Genomic DNA, 20,771 nt, shown 5'->3' on the forward strand with positions numbered 1-20,771 from the left:
AATATTTGATCCTTTTAGGTTTTACTTTTGGATAGGAAATAGTTAGTGAAGAAAGTGGATAAAACACAGTCACTTATTTCAATTTTTATTAACAGTATACCTCATATAAAATAGTATAAAATCTAAGAATGATATACAAATGGATATATAAAAAGTGACCTATGAGATAATTAACATTTAAAAGATTATAGAACTAATTATTACAATCAATAGTAAGTATGAAGAAGATGTAAAATAAAAAATAGTTCAAAGTTTTCCAACAAATTGGTATAATGCATTATTTAAAAAAAATCATTATGCACCAATGTATTGCTATGCCATTATCTCCCTCGCTACATACTAACAAAACACTTGTATTCCCTCCCTCTCCCTATACTTTGCTGTTACAGTCGGGCAGACTCTATAAGTCACAGGTTCGGCATGGCGCGTATGTGAAAGTTTCGCACATCGCTAATCCTTCAGGATGAAGTTGATGTACCCAGAAATGTCCGTCAGTTCCGCACTGTCAAAGCTTCCGCTTATCTGGTGCTGCCCACTTCTGTTTACTGTGACCTTGACCGTGTGCTTCCATTCAGAATTGGCGGGAACGTCTCTGTAAAGGTCGAAATTTCGAAAGTCAAGACTTGGGAGATCAGCATGCAGTTTTAAAATAATCCATGAACAGGAGAGCTAAATTATGTTAAAAACTACGAGTCATATAACTTTTCATATAAACCATAAGGGTGAAAATAGAGCGTGATAACTGAGAGGATACTTATTTCAAAATCATGAAAACATGTGTACCTTCATGTTTAATAACAATCCATTATTAATATTGAACTTTATCATGTTCATTTTATTTATTATTCATTCATGATTTCTTTTAGTCACGGGTTCCTACTCAAAGAAATGCCATGAAAAATATTTAAATTGTTTAAGTTGGTTGAGACACATGTTACATGTAAGTCATATCGTACTCTTTCTTCAGTGGAAATCTTTCGAAATATTTTGAAATTCATAATTAAAACACCTTTAACGTAGTCATATTGAGTGGTATTGTTTTACGTGTACGTTGTTATTTGTTAACTTTGTTTTTCTTTTGTAACTGTCAAAAATGTTGAATAAATAACCTTATCATTCTGTGACTGGTGCGTTGTAAATCAATTGAGTCAACAAACGAAACTTTACAGTCCCGATGATTGGACTTGAATATTTTCTTTTACAATATCCAAGTCCTTAAGCTGTGTGCAAGCAAATACGTTTATGTATGGTTTACCGATTTCAGTAGCTCTTGTAAAGATTTCACCAAATTTTTTAGATAATTTTGTTTTTTATAGATAGAAAAATGCACACTTTTTTGCAAACAGTTGAAGAGAAAAAAATATTTGTTTTATTTTTTAAAAATACAAAATAAAACTATTATAAGTGCTTTATAATTTCATGTATCATTTTAATACAAAGTGTTTCATTCAAATAATATGACTTGAAAACCATGCTGTGTGTGATGGTTATTATCCAAACCAGATACAAAGGTCAATCAACAAATACCTAAACAATGTCGCTGTCTGTCATATATTTTTATTTTCGTTATTATAATAACTTACACATCAAATTATGCAACAATACTTATTTTGTCGTGTTAACGCGCTGGTCACGAACTTTTGGAGACTAGGATGTTTATATATATGGTGTCTATTGTGGTTGTGTTGCATGATGCTGTGCAGTCATTTCAAGTGGGACGAAAACTTACTTTTTTCGTCCCACTCAATGACTTGATCCCACTTGAAGAGCATGTGAGTGTGTATGTGTGTTCGAGTATGTGATAAATAAGATATTAATTTATCTTTGAATGGGATCAAGTCATCAAATGGAATGAAAACCTACGATAGCTTGACTTCATCATCCTCCACTACTCCGTCCAAATCGAGGCTGCATTTCGTAAGAGGATGTGGTAGTGTGTTCTTGAAGGAAACTTTCAGGTCAAATGGGACTCCATTCTTTGCATTTTTTGGAACCTGAAAAGGTATCATAGGCGCGAAACTTGAGATATATATATATAAATATATCCGTATTGGTACAATGGGAAATAACTTCCCTCTAAACCTAAATCACTAGAATAAGCAGAAGAATATCATCAACTTATTGCCCTGAATTATTCGCTTTACATTTTATTCACACAGTAGTACTTTTAGGACTTTGATTTTTTGAGACGGGTACAATTTTTTAATGTACCTCGAAAGACAGGTCTGGTCTTCGTAGACGGAATTCGTCACTCTTGATGTAGATTACGCCATTTTCTTTGATCAGTGCTGTCACGCGCACCTCCATTGCACACTGTTCCACGAGATGAGGGACATACGTCTCGCCCTTTACCTCGTGAGTCAGAACTTGTTCTACGGGGAAAAAACGTTATTAGGTTTTTAGGACATGACAACCTGCTAGTCTCAGTTTGAACAATTTGGGGTCTATTATAACCTGCCAAATTGTTAGAGTTTGTCATGAGTTATACAATTTAAAGGTTAAAGGCAAAAACAAGAATATATGCAGACAGAACGACAGACAAATAGGACACACAAGCAAAACATTTTGAGACCCCGATCCTTGATCTAAGGGACAGGAGTCAAAATAAAATACATGTATCAACCTTTAAACAAATATCAGACATGTTGTCTTGTTTGATCTTTCCCAAAGAAAAGCCGTCATAATACATGTACTGTATTTGAAAATGTTCTCAAAATCGCTATCACGCCTCCTTAATGTCATGGCACACCATCATTCTACTCCACTTACTTTCTCCTTTCTTTCCATCCAAAGCGATGTCCGTAAATGTATGAGAGGTCACGTGGGACACGATATCGCCGGTGTACCTCTTCGTGTACACCTCCACAATCAACTTAGAAACCGTCCGCTTTTGTTCACAGAGTTTCGTCACTTCCGTTTTGACCTTGAAGTTTTCTCCTACCATGATACCATCCTCATCCAGAATGCTAATTCTTAGATCCTAAAATAGGAACCTGAGCTTATAGAATAACATATAAAGATTTTTTTACAGAGGCATTTCATCTAAAGTTTATGTGGTGCTAAAACAATTTATAGCTATATGAAATTGTCAGTATCATCTGGATAAGTGTTGGAGATAAAACAAAATTAATAAATTACCCGACTGTTGTCCAAAATTCTGACATCTCTTAAATTCTTTTTTATACAAAAGACATGTCTTTTATATGAAATATTGTTTAACCAAAAGTCGACACAAATTTTATCCCTGCAAGCACTACAAAAGTGATGAACCGCCCATTTGTATGTATATACATGTATTTTATTTAGGTTTACAAGCATATATACTTTTAGTTGTGTCTTGAGGTTATCCCGGTCCACTTTGGCAGACTTAGAGGCCTGCATAACTGCCATTCTCTCTTCCAGAGTTCCTGTTAATAGTATAGAGGCAATTTAATTAATTGCTTTACGCGCTAGAGTGTTCGAATCTGCGACATCTTAATTTTTGGGTTACTTTATCAATTAATACGGAAGCAGAATTTCTTCGGTCTTGCAATAAAAAAACCAGAATTTTTTATATAATGAAAAATTTAAGTAGTCTTTGTAGCTTTAGTATAAGTTTGAAGTATCGTTGGTAGCACCACCAGAAGCCTTGAAGTAAACTCTATACACAGTGATACAATTACGAAACTACTCTTATTTTTACATGAAACAGTTTCATTCAAACGACAGCATGTACTAGCAACCCTCTACGTACCCTCTTTACATTTATAGCTGTCAGTTATGTCTTCCCGGAACTTTTCGGAACCGACACTGAGAGTTTCTGAAAAGGCCTTCCCGTCCGCCACCTTGGTACTGATGCACCGACCAACACTACATACAAATAAGAAACAAAATGTTCTTATGATGATTTAACTTTATAGGGGATTATAAATTCGTTAGTTAAAGTAAGGCACTTTTTTAAACTTACTCATCTGTATCGCTGTATAACATCTGCCATTTGTCCTCCTTTAACCGGCACCACACTATTTTGTCGGCGTTTACTTCAGAGAAAACGAAAGCTGTGTCGTAGTTGACGGAACAGTCGCCTCTCTTAATGGCGGCCACTGACGCCGGGCCACAACAGTATGTCCCTATTAATAACATAAATGTGTAAGTGGTGAGGAAAGTATCGGCGCCAAAAGTTTCGATGTTTTATAAACTGATGGAATATTATCATTGGTCCAGTAAGGTTTCAAAAGTGATATTGAATTCAAATACTGGTACATGTACATGAAATTTGCATTTCATACGGCCGCATGGTCATACATCTTCCGTTATTTAAATTCTTAGTTTGCCTTACCCCCGCTGAGTTCCTGCGGCGTTGCATCTATTGCCTGCCAGCCGTGATAACTGGTACCTAGATCCCCGCGGGCCATCCATACTTCATTCCAGACATGAAAATTCCTTTTAAAAACATGGGTTACAGGTAAACACACGTAAACAAGCAATAATGACCACGTTATTCATTTGTTAAAAAATTTATTAAATTTATGCACGCACAATCTTAGTACAAGTGACAAGTATTTCAAGTGAAGCTCTTACTAAATTTTCAGTTGATATCTAAAAAAAATTTTTGTAGGTCAATAATAATGAAAATTGATTACGGCTGTTTAGATACAGTTCTAAAGTATATCGCAAGTGAATCGATATAATTTTGTCATTTGAATATCTTATTTTTTTTGCACATAAACGTTCTTGTTGACAGTATACTGTCCAATATGTTGCATATTTACAGCATCCAACAAATGAACAAATTTTTTGGTGCTTATACTGACTTGAAAATTCTGCGAATGACCGGATGTATCTACTTTATACTCTTTATCGATGACTGTGGGTGACATTTTTTTATTTATTACATAATCAAAGGGATTTTGTTGTTTTATTACCGATTAAATATTTGCATCTATTTTGAACTGCCGGTCAATGGACTGCGATCTATTAGACCGCCGGTCAATATACTGCGATCTATTGGACCGCCGGTCAATAGACGATCTATTGGAACGGAAATGTATTTCAGAACGCTGGTATGTTAATGTTACATCCTTTCGATAGTTCTCAGGGAATGTATATTCCTTTACACAGACGTTGTTTTTAGTACTTGGTGAAACCAAATTCAATGTTATCTAAATGGAGTATCAAATAATCAACAGCTTTAAAGCCTCAAATAAGGTAAAAGACTATTTAAAATCTAATGGGTTTAAGATCCCCCTCCTTTGTGTAAACTAATATTAAATTGAGATGTTGTCATGCATGCAACAGGTTCTGTGCATGTAAAAGGTGGGAAAAAATCTGAGTATATTGCATAATGGCACGAAAACCATCTGCAATATGCAAATTGTAAACCCCGAAAACTAAAAAAGGAATTAGGTTATAAAACAATTATTTAATGCTTGAACAGTCAATAGACCAAATTTTTTTTCCCTTGGTGCAGGGAACAGCTCAGTATGATCTATTGCCCTCGGCCGTTGGCCTCGGGCAATTGATCATACTGAGCTGTTCCCTGCACGCTGCTCAAGCATTAAATAACTGTATAATATTATATACTGTAAGTATACATCGTGAAGACGATAATATCAGTTACATGGATTGTAGGTGTTCTGGTATGATATACATGTATACATGTATATTTGCTGTCTTATGGCCCTGTACTGTACGTGATAAGTAAACTAAATATGGGACGGGAGCGAAGCTGTTTACAGTATAATGCAAAATAACAGCTACGTGTGTATATATATAGGTGGCGCTTTACCAGACTGAGTCGTAACAGAGTTCCGGTATCTTATCCAAGCCGCCTTTCTCGTTCTTACACATGACTGTGTCTATAGTCAAGCTGCAGTCAGTGTCATGCGCAGAACTGAAATTCGTGACACTCCTCGCCGGCATCCCGAGCGCCCTACAAACTTTGGACAGGAAACATATTAATGTCTATGATTTTTTAATCAGCTTACCGGGATTTATTAATCGAATTGTACATGTACAAAGATTTTTTTGTTTGGAAAATCATGTCTTTAACAAAATTAAAATCTTTTCAAAATGAAAAGCATGCAACTAATCGACTAGATTCTCAAAAAGTAAAATGATTTGTAATTTACAAGATAGAGTTCTAAAGAGACTGTTATAGATCTAATATGATATATACACGTACCTGTTGTAACGAGCCCAGAAAATACCCAGCATTGACCAAAACAAACAGGGTCCCCCTTATTTTTTTCGTACTGGCGCAGAATCTTTGCACTTCCGGTCCAATGAGTTGGCTTTTTGCCATCACTGTAATCTCCGGACCAATTCCCCACGAGGACTCCGTCATCATCCTGGCAGTTTAACTATTGACAAAAGACAGTTCATATCATTTACTCGCAATAAGACAGCTGCAATTTGATGGTAAGTTAATTAGAAGTACAGTACTAGTTTTATGAAGGCTATCAAATTGTAATTAACTGCTATTATGAAAGAGACATTTGATGTAATTGAAATAAACTTAGGGTGATAAATCTTGAAATAAGTTTACTTCGACAGTGGCTATGCTTACAATTTTGGTAATGGTCCGTGAGATTTGAATCGGGTCTGACATCTTGGCTCCGTTAACTGTGTTACCGTGGGATCGTCGCAAAAGATGAAAGCAAATCTCTAAGACACCTTCCTCAAACTTTTTTGGGGAAAAAAGAGAAATTCTATAAATTGATACCACAAATATAGAAAAAATTTAAGTGGATATTCAAGTTTCCATGGATACATCCAGTTTGTGTTCGTGTTTATAAAAGAAATAAAACCTGTCCAAAGTTCCATGGCCGCCCTCCAATCTGTCGATAGTTCCCAGCGAAAATCACGCCTCTATCGTTCAAAACATACTCATTCAAAAGGTTCTCGTTTTCTAGGTAAACTATGTCGTCTGTTAAATAGATAGACATAAACAACTTGTACATTATACATGAAAGTCATTTGTTTTATACGTGTATCAATAACTGGTGAGGACTCATTTCTAAAAGGTGTATATTTTGTATATGTCAAGTAGCCGATATGGATTAAATAAATCAAAACATATAATCGGACACGTTCTTCTCGCGAATTTTCAAAAATATTGTAAACGTATTACATGTATAGTTACGTGTACATTTATTCCTTTTAGCGTTTTAAGCGTAAAACAGTTTTCTCTACATCAAGTACATCCTTAAATGTTATGTCTATGAATCAAAACTAAATATACCAATTCAGAAATAGTTGAAAAATCAATTTTTGCCAAAATTATTCGCTCGAAATAACACGTAAACAGTACATGTAATTCTCGTGCAGTTTGTCGGGAAAAAGTACCTTTGCACCAAGGATTCAGCAATATATTGATGTCGTCTGGAAACAAGAAACAGAACAGGGAACTGCTTGAGAAGACAGTGGTCACACTGAGTGACCACTCCCCGATCACACAGGAGCTGGACGGGGTGATGTCCAGGGTCAGACTGTCGCCTTTAGTCTCGTGTACCTGGCTTTTCCACCCATGTTCAGCTTCCACTGATTTGAAAGGTTCCAGTTGTACTAATGTGAAATCGGAGGGTCTCGGGTTTTTTCCTGTAAAAAGTATGATTCAATGATTCTCACAAAGAAAAAATTATTGCTGTATACAGGATTATGTTCGCGGTGTTTTTTCGCCCTTATTCACTTGCAAACGATTTCATCCCATCTTGAATTTGCCCGGACATAGTTCTGTTGAAAGAGAGATAATTTAAGACACTGGAATTCGCCTGCTAACAACAAGGGCGAAAGGAGCGAAAATAAAACGAGGCGAATATTTCCTTGAATAGAGTATTCCATTACAATATTGTGTATGTTAAGAGTTAAAATTAGTGAGTTTTTTTTTTTAAATGAAATGAGGATTTAATTTTAAAATTAAGTTATATCATATTAGTTATATATATTTTGAATAATGATTAGCTGTGGAAATTTTGCAACAGAGTACCGGTACACACGTCACATTATGCAAATGGTTAAAGATAATTGGACATCAAATGTTCTGACTTTTAATTTTGTTTTTACCTGTAATGAATATTATCTGCATCCCATGTTTTTCTTTTAAGAATGGCTGATTAAATTTGACTGTGAATCTAAAGGGCTGACCCCGCCGGACGACTAACTCCGGGGGTAGGGACACCCCGTCCTGATTCTTGCGAGCCTTGGTACACGAGTACTGAGATGTTCTGTGTTTCTCGCAATTTTCGGTTATTTTTACATCAACAGACACAACATGGAGATCTTTAGCTAGCTCTTCCTCTGAGGCCTTTTTATCTTCTTCATCTTCATCACCTTTATAAGTGCCAAAAAAATTAATGATAAGATGAAAAATTTGCATCCGTTAAATTTATATTAGCACATATAAACTGTCATGTACCAATGGACATTATTTTTATTGATATCATTACCCAAAATTAACGAAGAAAAAAAAATTATGCATACATATTCGATCAACTCTGATGTAAGGTAGAGAAAATCATATTTCATAATATTCAATTAAAATTCATGCCCTGAATATCGACTAAATAATGCAATACAACTATAAAAAGATCAGAGCACTTACTTTCGTCACCGGCGTTGCGTGTACCGAGGCGTTTATCCCGGGCCCACGGCCTCTCTTTGACCCGGGGTGGTCCGTATGTAGCGATACTCCCCGAAGCGACAGGTTCTGCTGTACGTGTCGGGGCCACAGGATCTGACGGCGGGTCTTCAAGGGGGATCGGGGATATAAAGGTTCCACCGCGATATAGTCTTGTGTACATTCTGAAAATAAACATAAAGCCATTAATTAAATAATCATACTGATACGAAATATGTATTTTATACTTTCAAAAAATCAAGAATTGCAAACAAACAGTTTACAATTACGTTTTGCGATAAACATGGCGCATGAACTACAATTTCCCTGTTGGTATATTTAGCTCAACATATGCCAGCACAGCAGTTGCAGTTCCTCTTACAATATATTTCGCAGAAAATGTTGTTTACAGCGGAATTTAAACATTTCAACTAATCATACCGCCTTTATTTTTTTTATGAAAGAAAATTTTATTGATTGATATAGTTGGCGGTTTCAAGGTGTAAATAAAGGAAATTAAACCACTTTATAGGTATCTACATATTGTACATTAGGTAACATAAAAAAATAAAAGTAAAAAGTCTGAAAGGAAAGCCAACATTTTATTACATGAGTTTTCGCAGTTTTCTTGGGGCGTAAGAAGACATTACAGTATAATATCATTTACTTGGGTGCAACTTCATGTTGTGATTTATGTAACAATCTCTCTCTCTGTACAACAAAAGTAACCATGAAATTTTAATTAAATGGACAATGGCTATGCAAAATATAAAATGATGAGTTGTTAGTTCTCAAGTTCACTACAAAATAAGTCAGTAATCGGAACTAACATTGTTGTACATTGTACTTTCTAGATGATACTTGTGATGGTGTTTTGGTAAAGCTAACGCAGTAAATCTAATTGAGGTCATTCAACAACGTAACAGAGATGAAACATGCAACCAGGAAACATATTTTATTGGAAATTTTCGAAATTTTATATCATTGTAACGTTGACATTAAATGGCCATGCATAAAATTCAGGTCTATATAGAATCGGCATTCGGTATTTTTTGCACATTAGTTTTTAATAGCTTCCGAAGTTCATTAAATATTAATATTTCAGACAATACAGAAGAATGCATACATGTATATCCATGTGCCAACAGTGTGTTCAGATAGATCTATTTCAAAAATAAGTTTTTGATTATTAATTTACTTTCATCTTTCATTTTGGGTCTTCTCCGTGAATGTTATGCGCAAAGTACGTAGACTTAATGTTGATGAATGGTTTGTACAACATACTAGTATACATCAGTCTCCATTAACATGAAGACTGTGACCTTTAAAACTTGAACGAAAAATGTACATGAAGACTACACTTGTCTTTTAAAACTTTAACGAAAAATGCGTCATACGTGTTTAATGCATTCAATTCTCGAGACAAGACATGACAAAGGACAAGAGACTAAATTAAATTGAATAGATTACTAGATTACAATCATGCAGAGAGAGAGAGAGAGAGAGAGAGAGAGAGAGAGAGAGAGAGACTTACTTTACTTCAGCGTCTCGTCAGCAGTAGTGTTTACAAACGTTCTTTAGAGTTCAATTTAAACTACCTTCACTGTTTACGATAATCTCTAAGGGCGCGATGTTACTACATCGCTTCACTTGTCATCAGTATACCGAATCAATACCCATTCAAAGAGCGAGTCCCCAGTCCTCTTCTACTCACCCAAGGCGGAAGCTCACTCTATATAAACTTTTTATTTTTTTTTTTAAATAATTATGCACCAGATGCGCATTCTATTCAACGTCACGATATCGTATTTCAGACGAGTCCTAGTTGTTCTTTACCTCTGGTTTATTTTATTTTTCAATCAACAGAATCAATAAGTTTTGTCTGCATGAATCCATTTAAAGATATCATGGCCTTGGCTTGCCAGTCCACTCGGAATCTTTTTACAAACAAAACTTACCCAAAATCAATTAGCAAACAATTAACGCATCATTTCATATTATCATAATAGGCAATAGAAATAGACATAGCCTGGAATTTCTAAGGAGTCAATAGCTCTTTCTTTTTTGCAGTTTGGTTTATCCAAAACTATTTCTTTCATAGCGTCAACTTTACTTTTAAAAATGGTGCGTGTCATATTATAGTTTCATAATTTACACAGAGTAAAACGCCATGCAGTATCTGATATGATCTGTATCTTCCTGTCTGTAACGAACACGAGACAAGTCGGAGGGGTTTTTCTTTTTGAAATTCTTTAACTTTATTGTAAAACATTACATAACGTCAACTACTAAAACCTTTAAAAACAATCAATGTTGACTTCAGAGAGACATGCAAGGACAAAACACAAGGGTTAGGAATGCGCTTTAGAAATACTATTCAAAGAAACGACTCTATTTTTACTTTGGACTCTAATCCCAACAAAAAAATTATTTCAGATTTTTTTTGAAAATGAAATGAAACATGGATGATGCAAAAATAGTCATAAAACTGGTCCTTTTAAATAACGGATAGGAATGCCTTTATGAATACGGTTTTTAGAAAAATTGTGATGAAAAATTAGTAGGACCAGTTGCAAGTGTCACATGTAGCAGCATCTGTCCAAGGTTAGAAATCTCAAGAGGCGGGAGAATGGGTGGGGGGGGGGCTTTGGGGTGGCGGATCACAGACATATCAGGCGCGCGTCCGCAATACTTGTTATACTGTCATTTCAGATCATGTTAGGGTTGATTTTTAATCAAAATAAATTTATGACAAAATGTGATATGTGAATGTCTTTCAACTATGACCCCAGTGAACTGTGCATTGACTTGGAACTATTCTGATTAAACGTGTCTACAGGATATTTCTAAACAAATCAATTTGTGGAAAAAAATGTATCCTTTTTTAAAGATTCTGCTTGGCTTTTAAAAAGAACATTAAAAATTGTTATGCATTTATAACGGGGTTCTTTCATTTATTACGTAGTTATGTCAACCATAATTCAAACTACGAAACGTATTTATCTTTCAAATATTAGAACCATCAGTCATCGTGATTCAAATTAACGTCGTCTTCGATTCAAATGGAGGTCTATAAAAATAGACTTATTGCCGAGAATGTCGATGACGACAAAACATCCACTGTTAGCATTGCTTTAACAACCGTCAACCGCTTACATAATCAGTTGATGGAAACAATCAAAATACTTGTATAATTTTATGGAATTTTATTTATCAAAAGACAAAATTTCAAATTCTCTTGACATCTATATCTTATGAATATACAAAAAGTGTTCTAAATACTGTTGGACAATGGCTGAATATATAAGTTTACTGTTATTTACCCAACAGTTAATGAAAGGGTAATCAGTGCACAACCATTTCTAAACAATAAGAAATAAATGGTCGGAAAAGTGTGAATCTTCTAAATTGGATTCCTTGAAGGCTGAAACTTCTTTTCAAGATACATGTACCGGTAGATATGTAAAAAAATTCTAGTCTCCTAAGGGTTTTGCAATGTATATTGTACAAATGCTAATGTTCTTTGTTGTTCATTTGACTTGGACTTCCGCCCTGCCGGTAATGTCGGGAACTTCCTGGGAGTCAAAGGTCACAGAAAACTGTTCAAGGCCGACTCTCTTGGCCTTCACCTTCACAGATAACTTCCAATCCGACTTAGCTGGAATATCTCTACAATACATGAAGATTTCACAATGTTATTATTTACCTTTATTGCATGTGTGCATCTGACAATCTTTTACAAGTATTTTTTTCCTTACACAGTGATGTTTATTAAAAAGTACTCATCATATACTAGTATAGTGTGACTGTAATATCTGTGTATCATTGAACATTGGTGTTGAAATCTAAATAAATGAATGACAATACCAAACAAAACATGAGAGAAGTTGAAACCACTCGGCCGACTACAAAGTTCTGAGTTCTTACTTTTGGGGTATTTTCTCCATTTTTTCAAATCCTGCTCCCCCCAGGTAAACAACACACTTTGTCATGGGGACTGGTAAGTGGTTCTTAAAACTAAGATGTGCTGTAAGTTCCTCCCCCTTCTTGCAACTTGTGGGCATCTACAAAGTCAAAGATCCTCATCAAAACTAATGTACTCAAATGCACTCCTAGAAACAAGATATATGTGTATCATGAAATCATATTTCTTTGGTAAAGCAGCTTACTTTGATTTCAATGTCAGCTCTCCGAAGTCTGAAGTTGTCCACCTTCACTATGTTGTCTTTGTTGTTGTTTTCCTTGGCAACAGTTGCCGAGATGATAACCTCCATGTTGGCTTGCTCAGCAATCTTGTCAAGATAGTCTTTTGACTTTACATCCACACTAAATGTTTTATCTTGATAAAAGAGAGAATCAAACTTAGGTGACCAGTTTTAACCACTACACCTAGAGAAGCTTTTAGTGCAACATCCCTTTGTACAATGCCTATAATAAAGTTGCTTTCTGATGATGATTTTTTAATTCTGTAATAGGGAATATAAAACTATGTTTAAAATTACCATACACATACAATTTCAGCATAACCAGGGATGAGTAATGTTAAATTAAAAAAGATACTACAATAAACTGTATAAGAGCATATTGTGGAATCACTAATGTTCATACAGACCAATTTTTGTGGATTGCCAGTAGGGGCATATTTCGTAGTTTTTCTAACAAAAATAATGAATTAAAATTGTGCTTTTCAATTGTTTGAAGAGTGTGACTTCCTGGATGACAGTACATATAGTACATTATGAATAATTCCATAGTAAAAGTGATTCATCTCCATAGGTGTTATCTTATCAGCAGGAACCAGGACATTCTTCCATAAATACCTTTTTTTCCTTCCAGTGTGAGTCCAGGGAGAGGCTTGAAGAAGATTTTGGATTTGATTTCCCCTGTGTAAAATTTGGAGTAGAGTTCCAAATGAAGGCTGGAGACCTCCCTCTTCTTCTGACTGGTGTTGACCAATCGGAACTCGATGGTGAAGTCCTCGCCGACCATCATCCCATCCTTCTCTACCATCTCAATCTTTACATCCTAGATCAAGAACAAAAAAAACAAGGAGTAGCACAACATGTTAGGAGATTCTAGAAAATGGGTAAAAATTATTCACCGCTGGGAATAAACAAACAGCTTAATCTAATTGTATACCAATTTCACATACAATTAATAAATTGATTTCGTCTGAAATAGTTCTGAAACAATGACACTTTTATTAAAAGAAGAGCGTTGGGTGACATACATTTGGGGTCTGTTTTCCGCGGAATACCCTGGAAGCTTGGGCTGCATTATCTACAGCTCTTCTCTCTTCTCTGGATCCTTAACAAAAAAGAAAACATTGTATATGTATCGAAGTTTATGCAAAGCTTTCAATATATTTCTGATAATTAATGGTGTTTGTTAAATATCATAAATAATGTAAAAAAATTTAAAAGCTTAAATACTTCATTTAGAGATTTAAGCCATACAGTACATGCACTGACCTTCAGGAAACTTGTAGTCTGATGTCACATCGTGTGGACTGGACTTCTGCCATCTACTGATGGTCAGTGAATCGGTGTAGGGTTTACCATCAGGGTTTTTGGAGAAGATCTTTGCCCCAGTGCTAAGCAAATATTTTTCATTTGAATACTGATCACAATTTGTAGTTTTTTTTTGTTTTTTTTTAAAGTCCTTATTTATCTCGTGTAAGCATTGTGAAGTGCAAAATATGGCATTCTTCCAATTACCACTGTGTTAAATGGTCTTACATATCAATATGTCAGCGCTTTAATTTAAACAATGATAAATTCTTTAGAAAATACTGGTACAACAAAAACTCAGTAGTTACCGCTTTGTATCTGACCCCATGTTGATCCAGGTCAATTTGTTGACATATTCCCAACGGATGACGTCAGAGTTCACCTCCGCAAACACAAAGGGGAGGTCATACAATATCTTACAGTTCCCAGTCTTAATGGCTGCCACTGGAGCAGGTCCACAGCAGAAGATATCTAAAAAATGAAGTAACTGGTAATGTTCATTTTTATTTCAGATTTTGAGTTTTTAAAAGTATTTTTTATTTTGATTATCTGACAAAAAATGCAGAAATTGTTCCTCAAACATATCTTATACAAATAAAAAAATGTAATGAATTTAACACCAAACTGACCTTGACTCAACAATACAAATATAACAGTTATTGAATAAGCCAAACATTAATTCCAACATTAATGCCAATATCATGTTACAACAGACTTACCATCACTGATCTCCTGAGGTGTGGCATCAATCACCTGCCAACCATCATACTCATTTTTCAGGTCCTTTCTTGCCATCCACACCTCATTCCAAACATGGAAATTCCTGCATCAAAGTTTTGAATAAAAGTACTTTCATAATCTTTGTCCATGTTGTTTTTACTGATATTTTGATCACCTTTAGTTTAATAATCTCAATCTTGTGGACATCATTTATTTATATTTTCAATTAGAGAAACTTCAAGTATATAAAATTTGTTTCTTTTTTCAATGGTTTGAAATAACAGGGTGCTGATACACTACCAGATAGAGTCATCTGTCCTGTCGCGATCTCTCTTCAAATAACCATCAGCATTACGGGTAAACACGTAATCAATGGTCGTACTCCCATCTGTGTCATGTGCTGAATCAAAACAGGTCACACTTTTGCATGGTAAACCAATAGCTCTACAGACTGAAAAAAAAAACCCAACAGATTTAATAATTTTGGTTATTTCTATGAGATTCACATAAACATAGTCCTATTAATTTGCACAAGCAGGATATAAGGAAAAGGAGCACAATTCAAATGCAGTTTTCTTGGTATATTTGATGCTGGCATCTTTAAGGGGAAGGAAGGGGGAGGTTATGTGATGGCTGATTTTTGGAAGTTGGTTTGTAAATCAAATCCTCTATGCAACAGCTTGCTCCAGAAGTGGTGTGAACATTTGCACTCGTTGGATTAATGAATCCACAACATGAAATAAATCTTTGAAAAAAGGAGATGATTGTTTCTGTTATTCATTTCAGACTATATCAAACAATAATCCTACAAAAATTCAACTCTCTTGAGTAGTTCCAGTACTTTGATTACCTGTAGTGACCACTGCAGAGAAGACCCAGCACTGGCCGTACCTGACCGCCTCGCCCTTGTTGCGGCTGTACTGTAGTAGGATGTCTGAGCTGTTTATCCAGGCGGTAGGCGAGGTTCCATCGTCATAGTCCCCAGACCAGTTACCTACCAGCACTCCATCATCATCATCATTGGAATTCACCTGGGAGTAGTTTGTATAAGAAACTTTATACCGTACTAGACACAGATATTAAGATATGTTGGTAGTGGAAAAGATATTATGTTTGGTGATTCATGTGTAAATGAATCTAAAGCTAGCATTTTACATTCTGTACACTTTGTAAAGCAATGAGAAATAAGATTTTTTTTCACTTTGACCCTGCATGAAACTCACTATGGCGGATATAGCCCTAGCCATGGTCACTGGGTTTGACATATGAGGTCCAACTTTGTAGCCATGAGATTTCCTCAGCAATGAAAAACAGACCTCCAACACTCCTTCCTCAAACTGAAATCAGAGAAACAAAATGTCCTCCTCAATGAAAAATTAAATGTAAATATATATGTACATGTTATACACCATATGCATCTGTACTTTATAGATGGCATCAGTATAGAACATTGATGAAAATGCTTGGTCCAAATATAAAAAGGAGAGGACTCTAAGTTTTTGGAACTTGTGTCCAATCCTTTTGGCATCATTAGTCAATGAAATGTGTTCAACTCAAATATCAAAAGATGGTTCAAAAAGTACCTGAGCAAAATTCCAGACTTTTGCACCAATATGGTCAGAGCTGCCTTGAAACACAGCACCCTGGTCATTGAGCACGTACTCCTCTAGTAAGTTTGTGTCCTTCATATAGACTTGGTCATCTTTTAAAACAATTATTGAATTAATTGGAAGAAACAAAAGCTTTTTTTTAAAATATAAATTGTAAAACACATTACATATGTTTGAGTTTCAAAATTACAGAATTTTCAACATTGAAACAGCAGTTCACAATACAATACATGCAGTTGGATGATATTTAAAAGAGTCATCTTTATTTAGTGGTTTCAGCAAAGGTTTAATGTGTATAATCTTTTCCTAGCATTGGAAGACTGACAACTTTGCATGTTTCAAATTGATATAAAAATAAGATATCTCTGGAGACCTTTACACCATGGATTCAGCAGTATGTTGATATCAGATGAGCATTCAAACTCCTCTTTCTGGACATTTTTGTCAGGCATCTTGCTCTGGGCGGAGATGAACAAAGACCATTCCCCTACAAAACAGTTACAGGGCGGGGACACTCCCACTGTGACATCAGTCTTGTTCTGACCAATCAGGCGAGCATGCCAATTTTCTGGATGTGTTGGTGCTCTGCCATTTTCATCTACTGTTAGAGTTATGTCTGTACCAGCAATTGGAGAACTATTGGGTCCTGAAAAATAAAATATGCATTTTCTAAATCTCAAGCTGAGCAAGGTTCTACTATATACAGAGAAATTCCAACTCAACGTTAATGAATTTTTTATACGTTCTGTAATATTACTAGCAAATACTATTTTTAAATGCAATTTAATTATCAAGCATAAGAATACCTGTTGTGAAATGTAGGACCAGATCATGCTTTGCTTTGTCGTACTCCTGATCCAGTTTTAAAATGAGGCTGAACTCTTGACCCCTACGTACCACGAGTTCTCGCTTATCCTCAGGAAGCTGAGTGAGCTCAAATTTGTCTGTGTGATGAGCTTTACAGTTGTCAGGGATGTTCATGTCAACATCTTTGATACTCAGAGGTCTTTTACTGGCTCTCTCCTTCTCCAGTCTCTCACGTTCTATTAATTCATAGCAAAAGAATGATAAAAATATACTGCTACTTGTGTACATGCTTGTATATAACAAGAACTCAAGGAGGTTTAGCAACTGCTTCAAGTGGACTTTATATGAATGAATTAAAACCCTACAGGTCTACTGGTTTTTCTGTAATATATATTCCATCACTTTTAATTATAACATTGATAGAGGTTCAGTCTCCTGAATCTGACCTTCTTTTTCTCTTCGCTCTTTTTCTCTCATTTTTTCCAGTAATTCCTCTGCTTCTTTCTTCTCTTTCTCAAGCCTTTCTTCTTCTTTTCTTTTCTTTTCTCTTTCCCTCTCTCTTTTTTCTTTATCTTCTTCCTTCACCTGTTTGAACAATATTTATAAAACCATAATAATAAAGAACATTACCATACAGTTGTAATTCATTAAAAGCAATCACACACAAATTCATTAAAAATGCATAAACAAGTTTTAATACTGATTTGTTTAATCACTACTCTGAATTTTTTTTACTGCAGTGAAAGACATATTCTACAATATGTTCTTTATTAAAATTATCACAATTAAATGTTACCAGAAAAACTTTCAAGAAGGCATTTTCTTTCCTTATGTTTAGTAAAATAAAGGAAAAGGCAATCCAACATGGAAATCAGATATTTCTGTATTGTTTTTTAATCATTAATCTCCCAGGACCCCAATTTTCATTATCTTAGAAAAATCAATTAAAAAAAACATGAAAAGCATTGTCCATTTTTCCCTCAATTTTCCAGCCATCAATCCTATCTTATTTGATGCCTACCGATCTTGGTCGTCGCTCTTCGCTATCTTCCCTCTGCCTAGCCACCCTCTCCCTCCTCCGCCTGGAGGATGCAGCCATCTCTTCCAGGTCCCTCATCCAGGGATAGGGCCGGTGACGTCCGACCCCGTACCTGTCCATTGAGTAACCGCCGGAGTATGGGCTGTACATGCTGGTCCGGTTTCTCCTGTGGTACCCCACCCTGCCCCTGTACCCTGTTCTACCTCTGTACCCCACCCTGCCATGGTACCCCACTCGACTATTGTGCCTAAAGCGCCTGGGCATCCTGGAATGAGATGCATCAATTATAGCTTTTAAAACTTTAATGTCTTTACAAGACCTGTCCATTCATAATTTAAAAGCAAAAGGGGGGATAACATCAATATATCTAGATAGAAAAAAAATTTTAATCAATACAATGTAAAAAACATTCACTTGACAATGACTGACCACACCTGACAATTGATCAATCTCAATATGTTGCCTGATGGAAGTGAAACTAGATAGACCCCTACCAGTAGTATTTACCGTTTATCTCATCAATTCCATAGTCATATATGCACAACATGATATGTGCAAATATAGTACCATGTTTTCATCATTTACATGCAGCAACTATTTTTGCAAGTTTAAAAAGCTGTTACATACCTGGTCAATGTTTATCATCTGCTTCTGATAGACTCCTGTAAACAAGCTTCTGAAGAGTGCAATGTACCCGGACTTTAAAAACACCAATACCACTTGACAACAGTGCTTGTAAACAGACAACGTTATGGCTGGTTCATCAAATGTAGGCTTCAATGGTTTCTCAATATTTTTACCCTTTAAACTCAGCATGTTTGGTGGAAGAAACAACCTTAACAGAATTTTAAAACCCCTTATTGACGAGAGTATTTCTGCATATATAGAAAACTATGCCATGTCATTGCTAATCAAGGACTTTTAAAAAATTATGATTTTAAAATCTATTCAAAATATCTATTAATACACACAGTTGCATGTGTATTTCTAATCATCTATACAATTGACTTCCTTTCATGGTTTCTCCTCCATATACAGAATTTCAACAACAGAAAATCCTTGCTTACTGAGGCCTATAGTTTTCTCAGTCAAATCAATGTGTAGCTGGATATCAGGGTATTGATTGACATGCTTCAAATACTTTTCATAAATCAGTCACGTTCATTTAACATAAAAAACATTGAACATAAAATACCCTGAAACCAATATAAAAACAAATTTGGCTGTTTGCTGGTAACTAGGAGGATTTAAAAACAGTTTATAAACATTTTCTGTTTTTCATAAAATTAATTACCTAGAAACATAGAATAGGAAATACTTAAATGTATGGATGTGTACTGTATGCATCTGAGGCTCTGAGCTAATCAAAGCCAAGGAGGGGAAATCTGCGCTTGATTGTGTATGTGGTATCTTGACTTATGCCTCAAAATATTAAAAAATAAACAATTTATATATATACATCAAGTAAGAAGTAATAGAAAAGGTAAAATATGTGTATCAATGATTCCAAATTATATTGCGGATATTAATATTAAAAAATAAGCTTAATGTCTTTCGATTCAATAAAATATATATACCAGGTATACATGTTGTCCAAGCAACAAGAATAGTCAACACTTTAAGGGGCATAGTCACGTTTTTGGTTAAATTCTATTTTTCTGTTTTTATCATTTACAATGCTTTAGAAATGCTTTTCTAAAAATCAAATGAAATTTGAGTCAGTTGTAGAGTTAGAAGCAAGTTACAGGGCTCACAATTCTCAGTCATGTAAACAAGGCTTGTGCCCTGTTTTTGTTTATATAGGTTCAATTTACCTGTAAAAAATCTTTTTCAAGCTGATTCGTCTATCTTCTCATTCATTCTAAGCATAATAAAAACAGTTCCAAACATTCAACACATTCTTTTTCAGTCTAAAACTGGAATTCTCACTTCAACATTGAAAAGTAAACAAAAGCTTTGTTTACACAGCAAAGAATATTTGTAAGCTCTATGACTCGCATATAACTTGAGGAATGACACTCAAAGTTTGGTTGCCTATAAAAAAAATGCCTTACCAAAGCATTGCAAATATTGAAATTGTAAAAATATTTTTGACCAAAACCGTGATCATGCCCCTTTAAGTTTAGACATCTAGGGCCACCTTCAAAATATTGTTGCCCATGAAATAAAAAAAAAATGTCTTATTGACAGTCAAATTTCAGACCAACAATCTACGTTTTTATTATCAAACAGTTTGCTGGGCCACTTGTTATGTAATATAACAGGACAGTTTATAAAATGTTTGTGGTTTTAAGAATACAAAAGTAGAGTTCAAATTCTATTAGTAAAGAATAATTGCTTCAAACAATATTCATCACCACAATGAGCATTTCTATTAGTTCTCGCTCTCTCGCTCTCTCTCTCTCTCTCTCTCTCTCTCTCTCTCTCTCTCCCCCCCAAATGGTTTTGATTACATGGTAACCTTTTTTCACTAATCATTAAAGACCAAA

General features: G+C 35.0%; 1 protein-coding gene across 1 annotated transcript; it reads right to left on the reverse strand.

Moving 5' to 3' along the window:
• Positions 1–190: 190 nt before the first annotated feature.
• Positions 191–19,130, reverse strand: LOC128188508 (uncharacterized). The gene is made up of 33 exons (XM_052859604.1): positions 18,910–19,130; positions 18,265–18,547; positions 17,690–17,828; positions 17,243–17,479; positions 16,810–17,082; positions 16,410–16,528; positions 16,050–16,163; positions 15,677–15,857; positions 15,127–15,277; positions 14,826–14,929; positions 14,415–14,577; positions 14,068–14,189; positions 13,827–13,903; positions 13,417–13,621; positions 12,766–12,935; positions 12,524–12,660; positions 12,136–12,265; positions 10,273–10,328; positions 8,582–8,781; positions 8,044–8,310; positions 7,327–7,578; positions 6,789–6,907; positions 6,548–6,664; positions 6,164–6,341; positions 5,768–5,918; positions 4,319–4,422; positions 3,947–4,109; positions 3,734–3,849; positions 3,325–3,407; positions 2,770–2,980; positions 2,212–2,372; positions 1,864–1,994; positions 191–592 (listed from the first exon to the last, which is right to left on the reverse strand). The coding sequence occupies exons 2-33, from the start codon at positions 18,544–18,546 to the stop codon at positions 451–453; spliced, it is 5,055 nt and encodes a 1,684-aa protein (XP_052715564.1). The 5' UTR covers position 18,547; positions 18,910–19,130; the 3' UTR covers positions 191–450.
• Between the last annotated feature and the right edge of the window lie 1,641 nt (positions 19,131–20,771).

The sequence above is a fragment of the Crassostrea angulata genome, chromosome 6, assembly GCF_025612915.1.
Source record: "Crassostrea angulata isolate pt1a10 chromosome 6, ASM2561291v2, whole genome shotgun sequence".
NCBI lineage: Eukaryota > Metazoa > Mollusca > Bivalvia > Ostreida > Ostreidae > Magallana > Magallana angulata.